The sequence below is a fragment of the Sminthopsis crassicaudata genome, chromosome 3 (assembly GCF_048593235.1).
Source record: "Sminthopsis crassicaudata isolate SCR6 chromosome 3, ASM4859323v1, whole genome shotgun sequence".
Lineage (NCBI taxonomy): Eukaryota > Metazoa > Chordata > Mammalia > Dasyuromorphia > Dasyuridae > Sminthopsis > Sminthopsis crassicaudata.
The window spans coordinates 279,562,155-279,587,212 of NC_133619.1; the positions used below are offsets into that span (position 1 = coordinate 279,562,155).

At 32.9% G+C, this 25,058-nt stretch overlaps 1 protein-coding gene across 1 annotated transcript in view; it reads left to right on the plus strand.

Moving 5' to 3' along the window:
* The window catches only part of CFAP47 (cilia and flagella associated protein 47), a 781,966-nt gene that overhangs the window by 281,369 nt on the left and 475,539 nt on the right, over positions 1-25,058 (plus strand). The window contains exons 33-34 of the mRNA XM_074302067.1: positions 21,167-21,278; positions 22,634-22,860. Of these exons, the coding sequence (XP_074158168.1) occupies positions 21,167-21,278; positions 22,634-22,860 (339 nt within the window). The remainder of the gene's footprint in view (positions 1-21,166; positions 21,279-22,633; positions 22,861-25,058) is intronic.

Consider the following 25,058-nt stretch of genomic DNA (forward strand, 5'->3'; position numbering starts at 1 on the left):
GCCAATAAAATAGATAAACCTTTGGTAAATCTGATCAGAAAAAAGAAAGAGGAAAATCAAATTGTTAGTCTTACAAATGAAAAGGGAGATCTTTCCACCAATGAAGAGGAAATTAGAGAAATAATGAGTTACTTTGCCCAACTTTATACCAATAAATTTGATAACTTAAGTGAAATGGATGACTTCCTCCAAAAATATAGGCTTCCTAGATTAACAGAGGAGGAAATAAATTGCTTAAATAGTCCCATTTCAGAAAAAGAAATAGAACAAGCTATTAATCAACTCCCCAGGAAAAAATCCCCTGGACTAGATGGATTTACATGTGAATTCTACCAAACATTTAAAGAACAATTAGCCCCAATGCTATATAAACTATTTGAAAAAATAGGGGATGAAGGAGTCCTACCAAACTCCTTTTATGACACAGACATGGTACTGATACCTAAACCAGGTAGATCGAAAACTGAGAAAGAAAATTATAGACCAATTTCCTTAATGAATATTGATGCTAAAATCTTAAATAAGATATTAGCAAAAAGACTTCAGAAAATCATCTCCAGGATAATACACTATGATCAAGTAGGATTTATTCCAGGAATGCAGGGCTGGTTTAATATTAGGAAAACTATTAGTATAATTGACCATATTAATAATCAAATTAATAAAAACATATGATCATCTCAATAGATGCAGAAAAAGCATTTGACAAAATCCAACATCCATTCCTACTAAAAACTCTTGAGAGTATAGGAATAAATGGACTATTCCTTAGAATAATCAGGAGCATATATTTAAGACCATCAGTCAGCATAATATGCAATAGAATTAAACTGCAACCTTTCCCAGTAAGATCAGGAGTGAAACAAGGTTGCCCACTATCACCATTACTATTCAATATAGTACTAGAAACGCTAGCCTCGGCAATAAGAGCAGAGAAAGAGATTCAATGAATTAGAGTAGGAAATGAGGAAATCAAACTATCACTCTTTGCAGATGACATGATTGTATACTTAGAGAACCCCAAAGACTCTGCTAAAAAGCTATTAGAAATAATTCAGAATTTTAGCAAAGTGGCAGGATACAAAATAAATCCACATAAATCCTCAGCATTCTTATATATCACCAACAAAATGCAATAGCAAGAGATACAAAGAGAAATTCCATTCCAAACAAATGTTGAGAGTATAAAGTATTTGGGAATCCATCTACCAAAGAATAGTCAGGAATTATATGAGAAAAATTACTAAACACTTGCCACAGAAATAAAGTCAGATTTAAATAATTGGAAAGACATTCAGTGCTCTTGGATAGGCAGAGCAAATATAATAAAGATGACAATACTCCCCAAACTAATCAATTTATTTAGTGCTATACCAATCAGACTCCCAAGAAACTATTTTAATGACCTAGAAAAAATAACAACAAAATTCATATGGAAGAATAAAAGGTCGAGAATTGCAAGGGAACTAATGAAAAAAAAGTCAGAGGAAGGTGGTCTAAGTGTACCTGATCTAAAGCTATATTATATAGCAGCAGTCACCAAAACCATTTGGTACTGGCTAAGAAATAGAATGGTAGATCAGTGGAACAGATTAGATACAAAGGACAAAAAAGGGTACATCTATAGCAATCTAATCTTTGACAAACCCAAAGATACCAACATTAGGGACAAAAATTCATTATTCGGAAGAAACTGTTGGGAAAACTGGAAATTAGTATGGCAGAAATTAGATATGGATCCACACTTAACACCATATACCAAGATAAGATCAAAATGAGTCCATGATTTAGGCATAAAGAATGAGATCATAAATAGATTAGAGGAACAGAGAATAGTCTACCTATCAGATCTGTGGAGGAGAAAGGAATTTATGACCAGAGGAGAATTAGAGATCATTATTGATCACAAAATAGAAGATTTTGATTACATCAAACTAAAAAGTTTCTGTACAAACAATACTAATGCAAACAAGATTAGAAGGGAAGTAACAAATTGGGAAAATATTTTTAAAAGTAAAGGTTCTGACAAAGGTCTCATTTCCAAAATATATAGAGAACTGACCCTGATTTATAGGAAACCAAACCATTCTCCAATTGATAAATGGTCAAGGGATATGAACAGACAATTCTCAGATGATGAAATTGAAACTATTTCCACTCATATGAAAGAGTGTACCAATTCACTACTGATCAGAGAAATGCAAATTAAGACAACTCTGAGATACCACTACACACCTGTCAGATTGGCTAAGATGACAGGAACAAATAATGATGAATGTTGGAGGGGATGTGGGAAAACTGGGACACTGATACATTGTTGGTGGAGTTGTGAAAGAATCCAGCCATTCTGGAGAGCAATTTGGAACTATGCCCAAAAAGTTGTCAAACTGTGCATACCCTTTGACCCAGCATTGCTGTTATTGGGATTATATCCCAAAGAAATACTGAGGAGGGGAAAGGGACTTGTATGTGCCAAAATGAGTGTGGTAGCTCTTTTTGTTGTAGCTATAAACTGGAAGTTGAATGGATGCCCATCAATTGGAGAATGGTTGGGTAAATTATGGTATATGAAGGTTATGGAATATTATTGCTCTGTAAGAAATGACCAGCAGGAGTAATACAGAGAGGCTTGGAGAGACTTGAATCAACTGTTGCTGAGTGAAATGAGCAGAACCAGAAGATCACTATACACTTCAACAACAATAATGTATGAGGATGTATTCTGATGGAAGTGGAAATCTTCAACATAAAGAAGATCCAACTCACTTCCAGTTGATCAATGATGGACAGAAATAACTACACCCAGAGAAGGAACATTGGGAAGTGAATGTAAATTGTTAGCACTGCTGTCTATTTACCCAGGTTACTGATACCTTCGGAAGCTAATAATTAATGTGCAATAAGAAAATGGTATTTACACACATATATTGTATCTAGGTTATATTGTAACACATGTAAAATGTATGGGATTACCTGCCATCGGGGGGAGGGAGTGGGGGGAGGGAGGGGATAATTTGGAAAAATGAATTAAAAAAAAAAAAAAAAAGAATATAAATTCCTTGAAGGGAGAGACTATTTTTCTGCTTGTATGTGTTTTTCCAGAATTTAGTACAGGGACTCCCACATAGTGAGTACTAATATGCTTTGTCCACTGAATGTATCTTACTTCCAGTGATGCAGATCATGCATATTTGGGCCATTCTCTAGTCATTGTGATTCTTCTTCATGTCTTCCTTAAGAACATTTTGGAGTTTCTTTCAGAAGGTGACCAGTAGTTTCATCCTATTTTTTTTCTTTTGATTTCTAATTTAATAGAATCTTGCTCTAAGATTTTTTTTTGTTCTAAGATTTTTTTCATGATTTCATAAAATGTAATAATTTGGCTTTTTTGTCATTGTTTCCAGGCAATCAAATGATTCTTTAATTTTTTTCTCCTTAATAGGTTTTCCAGGCCATTTGTTTTCCACATGAGATACTTAATATTTTTTCTATTTTTTTTTCAATTTTTTGAATTAGAATATTTGTTATTTTATGGGTTCACTAACTCCTGCCTGGACAATTTTAATTTTCAAAGGACTGCATGTTCAGGGCCCACTCTTTTGTCCCAGACCAGAATGTTACAGACCTCAGAGCTCCAGAGATGTCTTATCGCAAGTAAAGCACAGTTGAGAACTGTGGCAATATGCTGAGTGTTAATGTTACTCACCAGCTGCTATTATTCCCTGAGGCTTCCATGGTTCCTGCTCTGGTCCTTTCTCAGGCAAGTGAGTCCTTTTCTCTTTTTGCCTCTGAACAGAAAAACCTTCAAGTTGCAGATGTCCCTTTAACACTGTTCTAGGAGACTATCTTGTGTTCTCATTGCCTTTGCTAGAAAAGGTCTCCTTTGCAATTCCTGGTTGATCTTTTGTGCAATTCTGGAGAGGGAGGAATCGCTTGTAGTTTTTCATTGAAATTCTTGATTGCAATTTGATCTTAAGGGAATTACAGAGCTTTTTTGGAGTGGTTATGCGGAATATAGATAGTGTACTTCTTATTTTGGTAGTCAGTCTTGGCAAGAATAAATCTTTATAGGGAAAGTTTACCTTTATTTCTGATGGAAATTCAGGCCCACTAAAGCAACTCTGCAGTTTCTCAAAAGAGATCAACTTCTTCTATTCTTTTTCTCAGTTCTGGAACTTGCCAATTTTTTATTGTCTCCTCTCTCTCTTTATCTCTTTGTCTCTCTCTTCATAGGTTGATGGACAAATTCTAAAAACTGACCATTCAAATATATTACATAAGCTAAGAAGGATGTGTGTGTGTGTGTGTGTGTGTGTGTGTGTGTGTGTGTGTGTGTGTGTATTCTGCCACTTGGGTTTTCCCATGTGATTTATTAAGTCATCCTTTTCTGAGTTGTTACTTTGGAAGCCTACAATATTCTGGGGTTTGATGCAACAAACAAACATCATCATCAAACATGAACATCTGGATCATCAGTGGAAAGGACATTACTCTATTATTAAAGGACCTAAATCCAAACCTGATCTATGATATTTTATATATGACCTTGGAAAAGTCACCTAACTTGCCTGGGTGTCTCAATTGCCTCACCTGTAAAATGTCCTTCATGGTCTCTGATGCTTTTTTCCAGCTCTGTATTTTTGCTCATATGGTTTAATTTATCTAAAGCAAATTGGGCTTATTGATGTATATTCTTTGCTTACCGTAGTGGTGAGCACTGACTTTTCAAAACAAAGGATTAAAGACAAGTACCAAAGGTCCCTCAGTATGTGATCCACTTCCTTGTGCAACAATAGTAGAAGAATGGTAGAAAACAGTTTCTAAAAATCAAAGTTTTTAAAGTGTCTATAGACTTTAATTTAGCTGGTAGAATTCTAACTGTGAGATTCTTGTCTTATAACAAATGATTCTATATAATGCTAGAGGAACTAAATTGAACCTATCTTGATTTTCACTACAAATAAAACTCTTAAGAAGGAAATTGCAAGTAAATGAAAGGATGACTCACAGGTTCTCCTAGGAGAGGCAAATAAAGGAATTGGCAGAGATAATTTTATCATGTGCCTAAAGCCAAGAAGAAACAGTATTTCATGGAACATTTAGTCTTCTCATCTTACCATGTTCATGGTAAATATTTGCTAAATAGAACCATTAAAATTATTGCAGCATAAACACCAACACCTGGTACAAAGGATAAAGATAGAGATAAAGTTTATGAAGAACTTGAAAACATTCTAAATTAAGGCCACACACATTTTGATGAGAATCAATGATTTCAATATAAAAGTAGGAATAGGTGATAATGGCAAACAATACATTTGAAAACATCAAGAAAAAGATCAAGATCAAGAAAAAGGAATGAGAGGGTCAAGACAATAACTATGTAGAAACTCAATATCATGAATGCTTTCCAAGAAAAAAAGAATTGCTAGAACTTTGTCTAAATAATCAATAGACATGGTGAACATTGAATAACACTACAAAAATGAAATTGATTATAGGAAACAACTTTTTACTGATATAGAAGAAATTTCTGAATCCACTATTTGTGTGTATTCAGATATTCACGTGTTGGAATAAAGATAAAAAATAGTACCAAGCTGTAAGAAACTATAAAAACAAGAAAAATATTTGGTGTTTAATTAAACCAGTTCTGTGCTGACCTAGTCAAACAACTGATTAAAGTGAAAAATGGATTATTAATAGAATAAGAATAATAATTTCATTCAGAATTTCTGTAACCAAAAAACCTCTAAAAATGGTAATATTTTTTCATAATTAGCAAGCATAACTTGTCAAGGAGAGAAAGTGAAAGAGAAGGGGAAAATGATTTAGAATGGAAAATTATCAGAGTATCACCTTATAAAACAAAGAAGCAGTGAATATAGCTAGCTTACAGATAGTTTCATGATACAATCAACTTAATATTTCATTGTCATGTAAGGATGAAACTTATAAATGTAATAAAGAAATGAAAAATAGAAAAGATCTGCAAAAAATTTTTGTCACACTTTTTTCATTGTTAAGGCCAACAACACCTTGGTAAAGATACTGAAGTGGTTCACCAATGAGAGAAATAAGTGACTTGCCCCAGGATCGTATAGCTAGTAAGTGTGTGAGGCTGAATTTGAACTCAGGTCTTCCTGACTCTAGACTTGACACTCTAGCCATTGCTCCACTGACCTAGCCTAGGATAGAAAAAAGAGAATACTAAAGGAACAAAGAAAAAAATTGAAAATTGCCAAACAGAAGCATCAAACAATGATAAATATTTTTTTTAATCCAAAAGTCTAAAAAAGAGGAAAAAATTAAAATATCTTATTTGACAAACAAATGACCTGGAAAATAGGTTAAAGTGAAAAAAAAAATCATTGGATTGCCAGGTTATTATAAAGCAGTGGTCATTAAAATCCATTTGGTACTGGCTAAGACAAGGCCAAAGACCCCACTTTTGGGATAAGAACTCATTATTTGACAAAATTGCTGGGAAAATTGGAGTGTGTGCCATAAACTTGGCATTGATCTATACTTATACCTTATACCAAGATAAGGTTGAAATAAGTTGATGATTTAGACATAGTGATATTATAAGCAAATTAGAAGAACAAAAGAAAGTTTACCTTTCAACTCTGTGGAGAAGCAAGGCATTTATGGCCAAAGAAGAAGTGAAGTCCTTTATTAAACACAAAATTAATAAATTTGATTATATTAAATTAAAAGGGTTTTTTTACAAACAAAATTAATGCAGACAATATTAGAAGGGAAACAATAAACTTAGAAAATATTTTTACATTCAAAAGTTCTGATAAAGATCTCATTTCTAAAATATATAGAGAAATGACCCAAATCTATAATTCAAGCAATTCTCCCATTGATAAATGGTCAAAGGATATAAAGAGAACAGACAATTTCAGATGAAGAAATTGAAACGATTTCTAGTCATATGAAAAGGTGCTCTAAATAACCATTAATCAGAGAACTGTAAATTAAGACAACTCTGAGGTATTACACATACCTCTCAGATTAGCCAAGATGGCAGGAAAAAATGACAAATGTTGGAGGGGATGTGGGAAAACTGGGACACTAATACATTATTGATGGAATTGTGAACTGATCCAACCATTCTGGAGAGCTATTTGGAACTATGCCCAAAGGGCTATCAAAATGTGCATACCCTTTGACCAACCAGTGTCTCTATTGGGCTTATATCCCAAAGAGATCTTAAAGGAGGGAAAGGGATTCAATTGTGCAAAAATGTTTGTGGCAGCCCTCTTTGTAGTGGCTAGAAACTGGAAACTGAGTAGATATGCCTATCAGTTGGAGAATGGTAGAATGGAGAATGGAGAATCAGTTGTAGTATATGAATGTTATGGAATATTATTGTTCTACAAGAAATTATCAGCAGGATGATTTCAGAGAAGTCTGGAGAGATTTACATGAACTGATGCTAAGTGAAATAAGCAGAACCAGGAGATCATTGTACAAGTCACCAGCAAGACTATATGATGAGGTGGCAGAGCCAAGATGGCGGAGAAGATACATGCAATTCTGTGAGCTCCCTTCTTCCCTCAATACCAATTAGTTAAATCAGCCTCAGAAATCACACTGGACTGATAGAAACCACAAGGTCTGAAAGCACGACTTACCAGCTGAAGAGAATCTGGAGTTTTAAAAGAAAGGTTAGATCCCAGGGGAGGAAAAAAAGAGGCCAGCACAGACGGTTGGGTGGTGGCATACTGCGCCGATCGCGCTGGGGAGGGCTCTGGGACCAGAGAAGCCACTGAGATAGAAGAATCTGGCACAGGCTGTTAGCTCTTCTCTGCTTATAAAACAGCAGTTCAGAAGAGAAATCAATCCACTTTAAAATATAAAGCCAGCTACTAAACCCACCCCAATCCGGAAGTGACCTAACAGATCTCTGCACTGTGGGTGTGGCAAACTTAGGCTGTCCGGGGTTTCACCTGGGGGTAGTTAAGAGATTGAAAAGCAGGCGGACACGGCCCAAGGTAACACATAGTGCCTTGCTCAGCTGGAAGCTGTGGAATTAAGCCCCGGAAGTCCCATAGAACTAGGGAACCTTTGAACTAGGGACCGCGGTTTCAGGGCAGACACTTCCAGTTTGAGAGCAGTGGCTTTTCACGTCAGCTGCTGACATCCACGCCCCACCGGGACGCATTGGCTGGGCTTTGTGTCGCCTTTACTGTTCAGTCTTAAACCTCAGGAAAGTCGCTAGGACACACAGCACCCTCAAAGGGCAGCCCTGCTAAACACCTCTGGGGCGCTTCAAGGGAGGGGGTGGGGAACTCTCTCCCAGAGCTCTCTCTTAGTTCAGGTGCAGGAGCCACTGCATCCATCCGATCTGGGAGGAAACTGGTAAAGAAATAAATAAATTTTCCTACCCCAGGGACAGACCCCAAAAGATTTTTTAAATATGAGTAAAAAGCAAAAAAGAACCATTGATTCCTTCTACACAGAGAAAGAGCAGGTATCCAACCCCGAGGAACTTAACAGCAGAGAGTCAGCAGATAACAGTCTAAAGGGGAACAATACCTGCCCCCCCATCACATAACTCTCTCCTAGAAGAGACTATTAAAAAGTTAAGAGAATTTGAAGAAAAATGGGGAAAGGAAAGAGAAGCTATGATAGAGAATAACAACATCCTGAAATTGGAGTTGGAAAAAATAAAGAATTCACAGGAGATTCAGGGAAACAAAATTTGTGAATTAGAAAAGGTTAAAAAATCACAGGAAAGTAGGATTTCTGAATTGGAGAAGATAAAAAAGTCTCAAGAAAATAGGATTTCTGAATTGGAAAAAGAAAATAATTCTCTAAAAAAAAAATTAGGGAAATGGAAAAAAATTCAATAGAGCAAAATAATTCATTTAAAAATGAAATTGGGCATATACAAAAAGAAATAAAAACTGTGAATGAAGAAAATAACTCCTTAAAATTCAGGATGGAACAAATAGAAATGAATGATTCATTGAGAATCCAAGGAATCAGTCAAACAAAAAGAAAAAAAAAAAAAAAAATGAAAAGCTGGAGAATAACGTCAAATACTTCCTGGGAAAATCTATTGACCTGGAAAATAGAGCTAGGAGAGATAATCTGAAGATCATTGGACTTCCCAAAAACTATGACCAAAAAAAGAGCCTAGATTCTATTTTACAGGAAATTATCAAAGAGAACTGTCCAGAGATAATAGAAACAGAGGGGAAAATAGACGTAGAAAGAATTCATCGAACTCCTTCTGAAATAGGCCCTAAAAAAAGAACACCACGGAATATTGTGGCTAAGCTGCAGAATTACCACACAAAGGAGAAAATCTTGCAAGCAGCTAGAAAAAAACAATTTAAATACCAAGGTGCCACAATAAGAGTCACACAAGATCTGGCTGCCTCCACATTAAAAGATTGAAGGGCCTGGAACCTGATATTCCGAAAGGCAAAAGATCAAGGATTGCAACCAAGAATAAACTACCCAGCTAAGTTTAGCATCTTTTTCCATGGAAGAAGATAGTCATTCAATGAAATAGAGGAATTCCATATGTTTCTAAGAAAAAAAACTAGACTTAAACAAAAAATTTGATCTACATCCACAAGACTGAAGAGAAACAGAAAAAGGTACACAGAACCTTTGAGAACTGTATCTCTGTTGTGGATATATAGAAAGTATGCATGAATAATTTGATTTTACTGATATAAAAAAGGGGATGTAGTAAAGGGAAGGGGGTAGTATCAGAAAAAGGGGAAGGAGTGATAAAAAGAGGGAAACTACATCCCAGGAAGAGGCATAGAAAATACATCATATCTGAGGGAATTTAGAGAGGGGGAGAAACATTGTGTGAATCTTACTCTCATCAGAAGAGGCTCAAAGAGTAAATAATTGTCATATTTGATTTTCAGAGAATTCTCTCTTAAAAGGGGAGAGAGGAAAAGGGAAAAGGAAAAGGAGAATAAGGGAAGGGACTTAGAGGGAGGGGGGAGGGATACTAAAAAAAAAAAAGGGAGTGCTGCGCGTCACAAGAGGGGTCTATAAATTGAATATTAGGGAAAGGGTTCAGGGGGATCAAGGGAAAAAGCATAATTTGGGATAATATGATGGCAGGAAATACAGAATTAGTGATTTTAACTGTAAATGTGAATGGGATGAACGCTCCCATCAAGCGGAGACGGATAGCAGACTGGATCAAAAGTCAGAACCCTACAATATGTTGTTTACAGGAAACACACTTAAAGCAGGGAGATACATACAGAGTAAAGGTAAAAGGTTGGAGCAGAATCTATTATGCTTCAGGTAAAGCCAAAAAAACAGGGGTAGGTATCCTTATCTCAGATCAAGCAAAAGCAGAAGTTGATCTAATTAAAAGAGATAAGGAAGGAAACTATATCCTGCTGAAAGGTAGCATAAATAATGAAGCCATATCAATACTAAACATATATGCACCAAGTGGTATAGCATCTAACTTTCTAAAGGAAATGTTAAGAGAATTTCAAGAAGAAATAGACAGTAAAACTATAATAGTGGGAGATCTCAACCTTGCACTCTCAGATTTAGACAAATCAAACCACAAAACAAATAAGAAAGAAATTTAAAAGTCAATAGAACATTAGAAAAACTAGGTATGATAGACCTTTGGAGAAAACTGAATGGCAATAGAAAGGAATATACTTTCTTCTCAGCAGTTCATGGATCCTATACAAAAATTGACCATATATTAGGACATAAAGATCTCAAAATTAAATGTAAGAAGGCAGAAATAATAAATGCCTTCTCAGATCACAATGCAATAAAAGCTACATTCAGTAAGAAGTTAGGGGTAAATAGACCAAAAAGTAATTGGAAACTGAATAATCTCATCTTAAAGAATGACTGGGTGAAACAGCAAATTACAGAAACAATTAATAATTTCACCCAAGATAATGACAATGATGAGACATCATACCAAAATCTGTGGGATACAGCTAAAGCGGTAATAAGGGGAAATTTTATATTTTTAAAGGCTTATTTGAAGAAAATAGAGAAAGAGAAGATTAAGAATTGGGCCTGCAACTTAAAAAGCTAGAAAAAGACAAAATTTAAAACCCCCAACCAAAAATTAAACTTGAAATACAAAAATTAAAAGGAGAAATCAATAATATTGAAAGTAAAAAAACTATTGAATTAATAAATAAAACCAAGAGTTGGTTTTATGAAAAAGCCAATAAAATAGATAAACCTTTGGTAAATCTGATCAGAAAAAAGAAAGAGGAAAATCAAATTGTTAGTCTTACAAATGAAAAGGGGGATCTTTCCACCAATGAAGAGGAAATTAGAGAAATAATAAGGAGTTACTTTGCCCAACTTTATGCCAATAAATTTGATAACTTAAGTGAAATGGATGACTTCCTCCAAAAATATAGGTTTCCTAGATTAACAGAGGAGGAAATAAATTGCTTAAATAGTCCCATTTCAGAAAAAGAAATAGAACAAGCTATTAATCAACTCCCCAGGAAAAATCCCCAGCACCAGATGGATTTACATGTGAATTCTACCAAACATTTAAAGAACAATTAGCCCCAATGCTATATAAACTATTTGAAAAAATAGGGGATGAAGGAGTCCTACCAAACCCCTTTTTATGACACAGACAAGGTACTGATACCTAAACCAGGTAGATCGAAAACTGAGAAAGAAAATTATAGACCAATTTCCTTAATGAATATTGATGCTAAAATCTTAAATAAGATATTAGCAAAAAGACTTCAGAAAATCATCCCCAGGATAATACACTATGATCAAGTAGGATTTATTCCAGGAATGCAGGGCTGATTTAATATTAGGAAAACTATTAGTATAATTGACCATATTAATAATCAAATTAATAAAAACCATATGATCATCTCAATAGATGCAGAAAAAGCATTTGACAAAATCCAATATCCATTCCTACTAAAAAACTCTTGAGAGTCTAGGAACAAATGGACTATTCCTTAGAATAATCAGGAGCATATATTTACGACCATCAGTCAGCATAATATGCAATAGAAATAAACTGCAACCTTTCCCAGTAAGATCAGGAGTGAAACAAGGTTGCCCACTATCACTATTACTATTCAATATAGTACTAGAAATGCTAGCCTCGGCAATAAGAGCAGAGAAAGAGATTCAAGGAATTAGAGTAGGAAATGAGGAAATCAAACTATCACTCTTTGCAGATGACATGATTGTATACTTAGAGAACCCCAAAGATTCTGCTAAAAAGCTATTAGAAATAATTCAGAATTTCAGCAAAGTGGCATGATACAAAATAAATCCATATAAATGATCAGCATTTTTATATATCACCAACAAAATGCAATAGCAAGAGATTCAAAGAGAAATTCCATTCCAAACAAATGTTGAGAGTATAAAGTATTTGGGAATCCATTTAGCAAAGAATAGTCAGGAATTATAGAAGAAAAATTACTAAACACTTGCCACAAAAATAAAGTCAGATTTAAATAATTGGAAAGATATTCAGTGCTCTTGGATAGGCAGAGCAAATATAATAAAGATGACAATACTCCCCAAACTAATCAATTTATTTAGTGCTATACCAATCAGACTCCCAAGAAACTAATGACTTAGAAAAAATAACAACAAAATTCATATGGAAGAATAAAAGGTCGAGAATTGCAAGGGAACTAATGAAAAAAAAGTCAGAGGAAGGTGGTCTAAGTGTACCTGATCTAAAGCTATATTATATAGCAGCAGTCACCAAAACCATTTGGTATTGGCTAAGAAATAGATCAGTGGAACAGATTAGATACAAAGGACAAAAAAGGGTACATCTATAGCAATCTAATCTTTTTCAAACCCAAAGATACCAACATTTGGGATAAAAATTCATTATTTGGAAAAAAAAAAACTGTTGGGAAAACTGGAAATTAGTATGGCTGAAATTAGATATGGATCCACACTTAACACCATATACCAAGATAAGATCAAAATGGGTCCATGATTTAGGCATAAAGAATGAGATAATAAATAGATTAGAGGAACAGAGAATAGTCTACCTCTCAGACCTGTGGAGGAGGAAGGAATTTATGACCATAGGAGACCTAGAGATCATTATTGATCACAAAATAGAAGATTTTGATTACATCAAACTAAAAAGTTTCTGTAGAAACAATACTAATGAAAACAAGATTAGAAGGGAAGTAACAAATTGGGAAAACATTTTTAAAGTTAAAGGTTCTGACAAAGGTCTCATTTCCAAAATTTATAGAGAACTGACTCTAATTTATTAGAAATCAAACCATTCTCCAATTGATAAATGATCAAAGGATATGAACAGACAATTCTCAGATGATGAAATTGAAACTATTGCCACTCATATGAAAGAGTGTTCCAAATCACTACTTATCAGAGAAATGCAAATTAAGACAACTCTGAGATACCACTACACACCTGTCAGATTGGCTACAATGACAGGAACAAATAATGATGAATGTTGGAGGGGATGTGGGAAAACTGGGACACTGAGAGCAATTGGAACTATGCCCAAAAAGTTGTCAAACTGTGCATACCCTTTGACCCAGCATTGCTGTTATTGGGCTTATATCCCAAAGAAATACTGAGGAGGGGAAAGGGACTTGTATGTGCCAAAATGTTTGTGGCAGCTCTTTTTGTTGTAGCTATAAACTGGAAAATGAATGGATGCCCATCAATTGGAGAATGGTTGGGTAAATTATGGTATATGAAGATTATGGAATATTATTGCTCCGTAAGAAATGACCAGCAGGAGGAATACAGAGAGGCTTGGAGAGACTTACATCAACTGATTCTGAGTGAAATGAATAGAACCAGAAGATTTCTGTACACTTCAAAGCTGTATGAAGATGTATTCTGATGGAAGTGGATATCTTCAACATAAAGAAGATCCAACTCACTTCCAGTTGATCAATGATGGACAGAAATAACTACACCCAGAGAAGGAACACTGGGAAGTGAATGTAAATTGTTAGCACTACTGTCTATCTACCCAGGTTACTTATACCTTCGGAATCTAATACTTAACGTGCAATAAGAAAATGGTATTTACATACATATATTGTATCTAGGTTATATTGTAACACATGTAAAATGTATGGGATTGCCTATCATCGGGGGGAGGGAGTGGAAGGAGGGGGGGATAATTTGGAAAAAAAATGAATATAAGGGATAATGTTATAAAAACATTGTTCATGCATATATACTGTGGAAAAAAATCCAAAAAAAAAAAAAGACTATATGATCACTTCTGATGAACATGACTCTCTTCAACAATGAGATGATTCAGACTCAAGACTCTAGACTGTCACAACATAGCTTTTTCACTCTTTTTATTGTTGTTTGCTTGCATTTTCTTTTCTTTTTTTTTTCTTTTTGATCTGATTTTCTTGTGCAGAATGTTAATTGTATAAATATTTATGCATATATTGGATTTAACATATATTTTACTATGTTTAGCATATGTTGGATCATTTGCCATCTAGGGTAAGGGGTGGGAGGAAGGGGGAAATTGGAACATGAGGTTTTGCAAGGGTCAATGTTGAAAAATTATCCGTGCATATGTTTTGAAAATAAAAAAGCCATTAAAAAAAAAAACCCTGTAAGGTAGAATCCACAGGTATATCATCTCCATTTTATAGATGAGAAAACTGAAATATAAAAAATGTTAAATGAATTGCCCCAGAGGCAGGATTTATTGACAGTTCTGATGAACTTTGTGATTTCATTCATCCATTTGTGTCTCTTATTTCTACCTCTTAAAGTATGAGTTAATCCTTTGTCTTTTTATGAGGTAGGCATCCAGTTGAATTAATTGTATAAAAAATAAATGCAATCCTTCCTTGGATTATATAGCAGGCATTAAGTGCACCAATGAAGGAGTTAAATTATTAACACGGTTATTTTACTAGGTTCTAGACATCTCACACAATTCCAGTATCTATATTACATTTGAATTAAGACCAGAGAAAATCCTCAGAAAAGCCTTCTGAAGATAAATGAAGACAAGAACACATTAATAAAACATATCACACAGAGTGTAAATTTTTCCATCCTTAATGAAAACAACTACAAATAAGCAAAATTAATGCAAAATTCTAGAGCATAAAATAGCTGAAAGTAATTAGGGATGAGTTGTTTATTAGTAAAAGGAATAGGATAATTACAAGAAAGAACTGAGTATTTGTATGGGATGAAGGTCAAAATAATGGCATTCATAGCCAGAGATTTTCCTTGGGATATTCCATCAAATATTGCTATTCATATCATTTGTAAAATGACGGATTAGAATACATGGTCCTTAAGATCTTTCCCTAGTCTCACATTCTGTAAGTCTATTTTTCCCCCCCCTGAAGCTGGGGTTAAGTGACTTGCCCAGGGTCACACAGCTAGGAAGTGTTAAGTGTCTGAGACCAGTTTTGAACTCAGGTCCTCCTGAATTCAGGGCTGGTGCTCTATCCACTGCTCCACCTAGGTGCCCCCTGTAAGTCTATAATTTTAAGTAAAAATGTTTTTATAATAAAGAGTTCAGCAAGGAGTAGAGATGAACTGAAGTTATTTTTAAATTTTTAAATACTACAAGGATTTGTGATTTCATTGATGTGTATGCTCTCTCCTTAAAGACATTACACTCTCTCTGGGATTCAGTAGGCAGTTTTCAAGATTTCTGGGGCCAAAATTTCCCGGAGGCAATTTTTTTAGCCTTGTTTTCAGATAAGAGTTTTTTCTTAGTTCATATAGTTTTTTATCATCAAATTTATTTAGATAAGACCTGAGACAACTTGTGTCTTCTGGTATAACTTTCAAGAATTTAGACCTATGTTACATCATGTTGAGGTGCTGAAAGATAATATTTTTAAAATTTAAATTAAAAAATACATGCTCTCCTAAATTCCTATTTATTGATTAATTTTGGCATTGAGATAATACTTGATTCTAGAAAGACTTTGAGTAAAGAGTCCAATATTGTTATATTTTTCTTATTTAAGAAATAATCTAAGAAGCACCCTTTCTGTATTATGCCCTTAACTTTCACTTGTACTCATAGATTTCATCCCTCGAGGGCAACTGTTTCTTAAGGGTATTGGTATAATTCTTCAGGTACAAACCCCTAAAACTTTGCCTCATGAATGCCCACTGGGGCATTTTCCATTAATCATCAACCAGTAGTCTTAATTAGCTCTTATAAAAGGCATTTACTCAAATAAATAGTAAGAAAAGTTAAGAAATATTTTCTACATAAACCTGGTATGCATTTTTTAAATAATACAATATCCACGGGAAAAGTTGACATTTATGAGTAGACAAAACCTTACTTTCTTTGTCTATAAGGTATAACATTATTATTAGGCACTTTTAAAGTTTTAGATTATTTTCCTAGTAAAAAGTAGAAGTTCCTGTACTTTAAAGATTTCTTTTAATTGTATTTCCATGATTTATATTCTATCTAAAGAACATTTCCAAAGGGTAATGTGGGGCATTTATTAATTCAACAAATATTTATTAAGTGTCTATGAACTAACCACAATGAACTATTCTGAATATTAGGACACAACCTCATGAATCCTGCCTCTATGAAGTTGATATAGTCTATTAAGGAAAATATGACACAATAATAATATAAATAATTATAATTACATAATTAAAATATGCAATATAAAGAACACAAGGCATGTATAAAGTTCAAAGAAGGTAAAATTGTTTCTGATTAATCCTAATCCAGGATTTAGGAGAGGCATTATGTCAGAAATGACACTTGAGCTGGATTTCCAAGGACAATTAGAATTTAGATTGGAAGGGATATTCCAAATATAAAAGCAGGGAAACTCTGGGTACAATACACAGTCCTGAATATTTTAAATACAATTATTGCTTCCACATTATGGTAGCCCCAGAATCTGCAAAATCCATATAAAATTTTGATTCTCCCTTTGTAACTAAGAAAAGTCTAATTTTTTTTTCTTTTTCTTTTATGGGATATTTGATGTACTTTATTGTAAAATTTTGATTAAGCATTTGGTCATTAGACTATCTGTAGGTCAATGATAAGTAAAAATAGTGTATGAAAAAGAATTGATTTTTTTCTGCTGACCTTTATGTTTCATCTATGACTTCTACAAAATTCCCCCTAAATTCCCATTTAATTTATTTGTTAAAATTGAACTAAATATAAAATAAGAAGTAATAGAATAGACAAAGAAAGCAGGAAAGGAAAATAAAAAAAAAAAACATTGTTATGTGTCCATCAGAACATTCAGGGAGAATTCAAAATATATAACAATAAATTTCCATTTCAAGAAAGCATATATAATAATAGAAGAAATTATATTCATGAGTGTCCATTTTTTCTTTGCTTCCTTGTAGATTATTATTTTGTTCTTTGCTGTTCACTTTTTACTTTTTTTTTCCCTTTCAGCAGGTTACAGTTAAACACACATACATATTAGAAATATACACACACATAATTATATATATGTATATATATCTATATATATATATATATATATATATATATATTCCCAGCTAGCTACACACCCTCATAGATCCATATACACATGTATAGACACCTACCTATATTCATACCCACAGATACATATACATTTACTCATATGTAAACATACAACTAAAACAATGTTAATATGGCTGACATATAATGTAGATTTCTCTCTTGATTGATAGAATCTTTTGATTTTATCTGTCTTTTTTTCTATTAAATTCTACTCCTGATCTTTGTTGTATAGTGTTTGTAGATATCTCTTATTTGCTTATTGTTAACTCTTCTACTTTAATTCTGCTCCTTTTCTTGCTTATTATTAACCTCTCCCCCCCCCACTAATAGATCCCTCCTTTGTCTTCTCCCTCAAACCTTTTCTTCCCTCTTTATCTCATTCCCATTAATTTACACATTTTATCCTAGTCCTGTTAATCTAAATACCCTTCTGCAACCCACCTTATGCTATGCCATCCTTCCCCCTTTTATCTCTTTCCTATTAATCTATACAACTTGTCCCACTATCATAACTCTATAAACCCTCTATAACCCACTTTATCCTTTATCCTTTGTCTGTTAGTCTATACATCTTAACCCACTGCCATAAATCTACATATCCTTCCATACCCCATTTTATTTTATTCCCTCTTTCTGTATTTTCTTTATAGATTTTAGAGAGTGTTATACTCTTCCTGGTATAAATGTGTTCCCTGTTTAACCTATTTCTGATGTTACTAGGTTAGTGGGTATGAGCCATCCTCCCACCTCTATTCCTCTGTGTTGATTTTTCCTCTGCACCCCATTTGTATACTATTTTTACTTTTTTTCCTGGACAATGTTGCTTTTTAGAATCAAATCATTCTCAACTCTGCTCCAATATTTCTTTTGAACTGCTCAATTAGAATGCCAATCTGAAACATGATATATGTTTCCAGATAAAAATATAAATATTTTGTCCATGCTGGGTTTCTTGAAATTAATTTTTGATATTGACTCTCATATGTTCAATTTTCTATTAAGTTTGGGTATGGTTGAGACAGAGTCCTTAAAATTTGCAAGTTTATTAAATGTCTATTTTTTTCATTCAATATTGTGGATAATTTTTCTAAATATGATACTTTGAGCCACAGGCCTATTTCTTTCGATTTCCAGTATATGGTATTCCAGTACCTGTATTCTTTTATTGTGGCTGCTAAAAGTCATATATAATTCTAATTGTAACTCCAGGACATTTGATTTTTTTTTTCCTTGCAAAAATGTGTCTCTGATCTGTTTTTTTTTTTTTTTTTTTTGAAATTTGGCAATAATATTCCTATGTGTTTTCCACAAAGGATTTCTTTGAGATAGTAATCAGTGGATTTTTTTTTTTTATTTCTACTTTCCACGCTTGGTCTATTACTTTAGGACAATTTTTCTTTGATTATTTCTTGCATTATACATTCTTTTTTTTTTTTTTTTTGTCAGGTAGGGCAATTCTTATATTTTCTTTTTGATCTGTTGTCCAGATCTATTGTTTTTCTTATGTTTCACATTCTGTAAATTTTATTTTTCCTTTTTTATAATTTGTTTTATTATTTCTTGGTCTCTTACATGGCTTCCCTTTGCTCAATTCTAATTTTCAGAGTTATTTTCATCTTTAAGACTATCTCCTTTTCTAGTTGGTTAACTTTTTTTCATAATATTGTTGTTCTTTCTTCTTCTACTTCTTTTTACTTCTTTTTTTCTAGGTTTAGTTTTTTTCTCAATCTCTCTTAGTTGATTTTTAAAATCTTTTTAAAGTTCTTATATAAATTCTGGGCAAATGGAAATTAAATGTTACTTTTCAGGGAAGAAGAGGCTTTTTTACTACTCTCATCTTCCCTATTCTCATAATTAATTTTTATGGTTGAGTCTTCTTTGCCTGCTCATTTTTATTTTTTAAATGGTAACTATTAGTGTAAACATCTTTAATCCTGGGTTGGAGGTGGTGATATCTCTAGCTTCATTTCAGCTCTCCTTTTTGATCTGGAACCCTAATCCAAAAGCTTCACTCTCCTGCAATTGCTGACAGCCAGCAGTTTCCCTGCCTGTCTGCTTTTGCACACAATGGGTGTGCTGATTCTTTCTTGACTGGGGAGGGCTTCCTCAGCAGCACAGCTGGACCTGATGTTCCCTCAGCTTTCTGACTCAAACCCTTAATTCCCTATGCTGTGCATGAGGTGAAAGTCCCTGCTGAGCCTTGTGGAAACTCCTGGCTGAAACCAACTAGCCTCAGGGTTCCTTTTTGCTGTTTCTGTGGAGTTAGCCTTGGAGGTACTGGCATTTCCCACCAGTTTATTCCCATCCTAGAGTCTTTATTCAGGTGTCCTCAAATTGTCCCAGAAGGACCATTGTTCTGGCCTAAGTCTGCCTTGTTTTTCACCTTTGTTCATCATGAGGTGAAAATTTGTTCTATTTGTGGGAGAAATCTGGAGAGCTGCCATTTTTTTTAAAATCTACTCTACCATACAGAATACTCCCTCTCCCATTTAATTTCTTATACTGGCCCACAATATTTGAAACCATGATGGAGATAATTGTGACATGGAAGAGATAACTGTATTTCACTATTATGTACAAACAGTGTTTTTAAGTTACTATCAATAGAATATGTTGAGATGTAACAAGTTAGCTGTGTTTTACAAATTGTAAGGAAATAATAATTCAAAGAGATTTTAATTACTATGTTTTCACAGTTATTTACAGAGTAAATGAAAAGTTAGTAATAGGAGGAAAATATTTTGGCAAATAGTTTTATAGGTACTTTTATACTATATTGATTGGTTTCTTGTATTGTTATGAATTTTCAGGGAATAAAAAATTGACAGTCAGCAAAAGAATGCATTTATATTTTGTGATAGGGAATAATATTAATTCTCATTTGATGATTATAAAGACTACTATTCATAGAAATCATTTAACTTATAGTTAAATAAAATTAAAGCATTATTGCTGTCAAATTAAATATAGTTACTGATTTTTATACAGGAAGATGGTGTCTTTATGGCTCATTAAAACCATTACTATTTTTGTAATTATTATTTTAGTTTTATATCTTATAAATATCTAAATGTTTTTATTATTTTGAATTTATCATAAAATAATTCTTTTGATTTTCATTTGGAAAAGTCTGAGCTAATTAATGTAAAATGAATCTTGTTTTGATTTTTTTTTTAATATAGCACCTGTTGAATTCTATAACAGTATAGATTTGAATAAAGTATTTTCACAGGCAATAACACTTCCACATTTAAAATGATAACATTTCATTATGAGCTCAAAATAAGAGATTACTAAAATAACAAAAATTGATTGATAGGAAATACACCTTTTGGAAGAAACCAAGCAAATCAAAACAAAATTACCCTTAAAATATTTAGAATGGGAGTAGCAGAGGCTTGATGATCTGGTTGAATTTTTGGTCTAATTTGTCCAATCTGAAGGATTGTCTAAGCATCCTCTCAAAGTTGGAGAAACGGCCCTTGTTGCAGCTGAGCATCCTGTGAAATGTATGAACCTAGTGCCCCACTGCCAGAATGTATGATATGTAATTGTGTCAGAGGCTTATAGTTCTTTTGACTTGTTTTAAACTACTTTTTCTACTGAAACTTAAAAAGTTAATATACAGATATGCCTATGTTTCAGATTGGAGAATTTGTATACATTGTAGAAGGGACAAGCATTGTTCCTTTGCCTTCCAGATTCCTCCCAATAAATAATCCAAGTATTTTGAATTACAGCCACCCTCCAGATGAAGGTAGGGTAATTATACTAAAATATTTTTATAAGGCTAGTGATTGGGGACAAGATGAATATAAGTTGTATTACTATATACAATATCACTTTAAACCAAGCCTTTATTGTGTGGACTTGTTATAATTTGACCTATAATATATCAGAATCCAGATAATATAGTTTTCATAATAAGAATGGGAATTTATATGATACATTTTAGCTTTAGGTTTTTATTTACAAACTTAATTTGCTCTTCACAATCCCAGGAGTTAGGCAAATTATCATCATCAACATAAGCAAAGTGAGAGACACAATATTCTCAATGTCATAGGGCAAGTGAGGAGCAAAATTTAATTTACCCCCTGTTTTCTGGGTCCAAATTCTATTCCTTATGAGCCATGGTTATAATGTAATTGAATTGCATAAAGAAAATACTACTGAGAGTGAACTTCATAAAAATTTAATAGATTCTATGTTCTTAAATTAAAAGTTCATCAAAAATGAAGGTTTTTTTTTTTTGCAGAATAGTATAGAAAAGAAATACGATATGCATTGTACAAGAATTAGCTTCAGAACCATTTAAATTTTTAAAAAATAAATTTGAGGCTCTTAAGAAATTATTTAGAACTTTTATAAGGCTTGGTAGTAGGGTCTCAATCAGTTTCCTTCAAGCTTTTTTGTGCCCCCAACACCCTAGTTTTTACCCAGGTTGGGGTAAAAAGGAAACAGACTTCAGAATATTTGATACTAGAATTTTGTATTCCCTGAACACAGAATTAACAGTTATTCCTATAATACAGAATTAGCTAAACTTTCACTTAAAAAAACCCAAAATAACAAAAAACCATTGTTTGTTTAGTACATATGCAAATCTCTTTTCTTGTTTGGTCATCCAGTGGGTAGGTTGGTTTATAAAGACCTATTCTGAGACAATTAGAGTGCTTAGATGATTGCTTACCATTTTGGACTCCTGGAATATTTCTATTAATAAGATGTTAAAATAAATTACAAAGTAAATTATAAATTATGTGTAAATGCTTTTTATATTTTTATCCTGTTTTCTTTTTCTCTGTATTTAGTGAGTAAAATAGATACTCAGTCTCTAAATTTTGATATTATGGAATATTACATGACAACTAAATGAAAAGGAACATTTTCTTTTTTGTTAAATTTTTTTAGTCTTGAAATAATATATAGTAAATATTTTTCATGAATGCTTATTTGAAAAAAGAAATCTTAAATTTTACAATGATTTAAATGAAAATGATAAAGTACAAATGAGGTGATACCTTGTATGTTCCTATATTTAACTCACAATTAATAAAACCAATAACATTTCAAAAGTAATGAATATTGTGCTGTTGTTGTTCATTTTAGATTTAGGCAAAGATGATCCAATTCTACATTTGAAATGTGATCTTGATAATATCCTGGAATTGGAACTTAAGGTGCCACTGGTTAATGAAGCTAGGTCAAAGGCCCTAGATTTTTCAGCACATCAGCAGATGTCTTCTCTTGAGTATGAACGGAGGAAAATCACAGGAACTCTTCATAGTAGTAGTGTACGCGCTGCAATTGCACTCTTAGGACTAACACAACTTGAGGTAAGAGTTGAAGAAAATTTATTATGACTGTTTTTTTTTTTTTGTAAGGAGATAGCTTTAGCTTATTAACCATACTTTTTCCATACTTTTTTGAAAAAAATACTAAATATTGGCAAACTGTAAAAAAAAAAAAAAAATTGCATTTCTTTTCTTCCCCTAGAAAGCAGCCTTGTCATTCATTATATTTTAAAACTAAGTTCAGTTAAGCTAGTGATAAAATTTGAAAAAAATTAAATGCATTTGTCATTTAGAGATGACAATAAATTGGTATTTATAGACTTTAACATTATATTCTAAATTTAATCTAATGCCAACTTTTAGCTTTCCTATTTGATTTTTTTTTCTTCTACCAAAGTCCTCTTTCAATTATAGGCATAAACTATAGATAGCTGTCCCATACTCTATTTTATAATTACCTTTGATGATAACAATTAAATAGGTAATCCTAAACTCTTCAAAAAGTATGTTTATGGAATGTATGGTCTGTATAGTTTTACTAAGTTGGGAAGATATTGAATATGGGCCTATTGATGGGTTTTATCAGTTGTAGTATGACTTACCCAGGTTAGTTTGGAAAGATTCAGCAAAAGAATGAATTATTTTTATTACATTAACTTTTTAAATTATTTATGAAAGTAAGTTCTGTTTTTGTAGAGGAAATATCCACACTGATGAAACCACAATTCCTTGAAATATTAAAACATTCTTTTTTAATGCAATGAATATTGTTGTCTATGTATTTTTACCTGTCAAAATTACAAAGCTGATATAAATAAAAAGCATGTCTCCAAAAAACCCCCAAAAACCAGTGAAGTTTTAGTGACCTGCTTTGTGCCTCTTATTTATCATCTTCAACTAGTTTTAGAGTATCTCAAATTATAAATGAAGAAATCTGAAAAATAGTTTAATAATAATAGAGCTAAGCAGTTATATCAAGCTTAAAGCTATTTGCACAGAGTAAATACCAGTATCAAACATTATATATATATGTAATAGTATTAAAAGTAATTTTATAAAAATTTAAATTTTAAACAAGAATTAGACATAAAATTAATACCAGCAATATGACTAAAAGAAAACTTTAGTTTAAATAAAATAATAGCAAATAAATTATAGGCATAAAGAAAGAAGTGGAGAAACTGGATTTGACTAACACATGGAGAAAATTGAATGGAAGGAATAGAAAGAGAATCTTATGTTAGAAAGGGACCTGAGAGGTCATTTAGGTACTTGAACAGAAATCTCATCTACAACCTCCTTGACAAGTGATCATCCAGAATTTATTTGAAGAACTATAATGAAGAGAAATTGCCTTTGAGGCAGCTTCTGGGTAATGACTAAGATATTTTTACCTCACCATCCAAATTTGCCTCTTGACAACTTCCTCTCATTGCTCTTATTCCTGTCCTCTGGAACAAAGCAGAACATTTTTTGTGATTATAGATGTATACTTGGGATATCTTGAATGGGAGATATCTACTCCCATAATATCTGACTTACTTTACTGACATGATTAAGTTCTAATAAAAGAAGTTCCCTCTCTATAATTTTTTAGTATGACCACTCTTTTTCTTCTTTCCTTGGGGCCTCAGAGAAAGCTATATTCTTGTTAGTTGTTAAGCAGACTAAATCTTTGCCTTGATCTCATATCTCGCAAGCTCTTTGTAAATAGTATCAAATTTAGAAATATATGCAATAATAAAGATAAATACAATGATCAATAATTATTATCTATTAGCTATATCATGAAATCTGAACATAAGAAACAATTGAATAATTATGAAACATAAAATAGCTAGACCAATAAAATAGGAATTAAATAACCTACAGAAAACAATATCAGAATTGGAAATTAAACAATTCCCTAATGAGTTTCTCCAAAGTAATTATTAGGTTTAAAATTCCCAAGATCTGATATAGAATACACCATGGCTGGTTTGCTTGCTTAGGTTATATTGAAGGATGGCCAGAAAAAGAAGTTATGAGACTTTAGGTCAAAAATTTTTTAGGATCTCGAGCCTTTTTCTGGAGGGGAGGGGAGAGAGGACACCTCTACTTCAAGTTTATTGCTTTCCTTTATAAACATTTGAATTTGAAAAGATTATTATGAGAAGGGCTCCCTAGACTTCTCCAGACTATCAATTTAAGACTTTTAAGAAATGATGATTTCATCTTAGAGTCTGTGGATTGAATAAGTG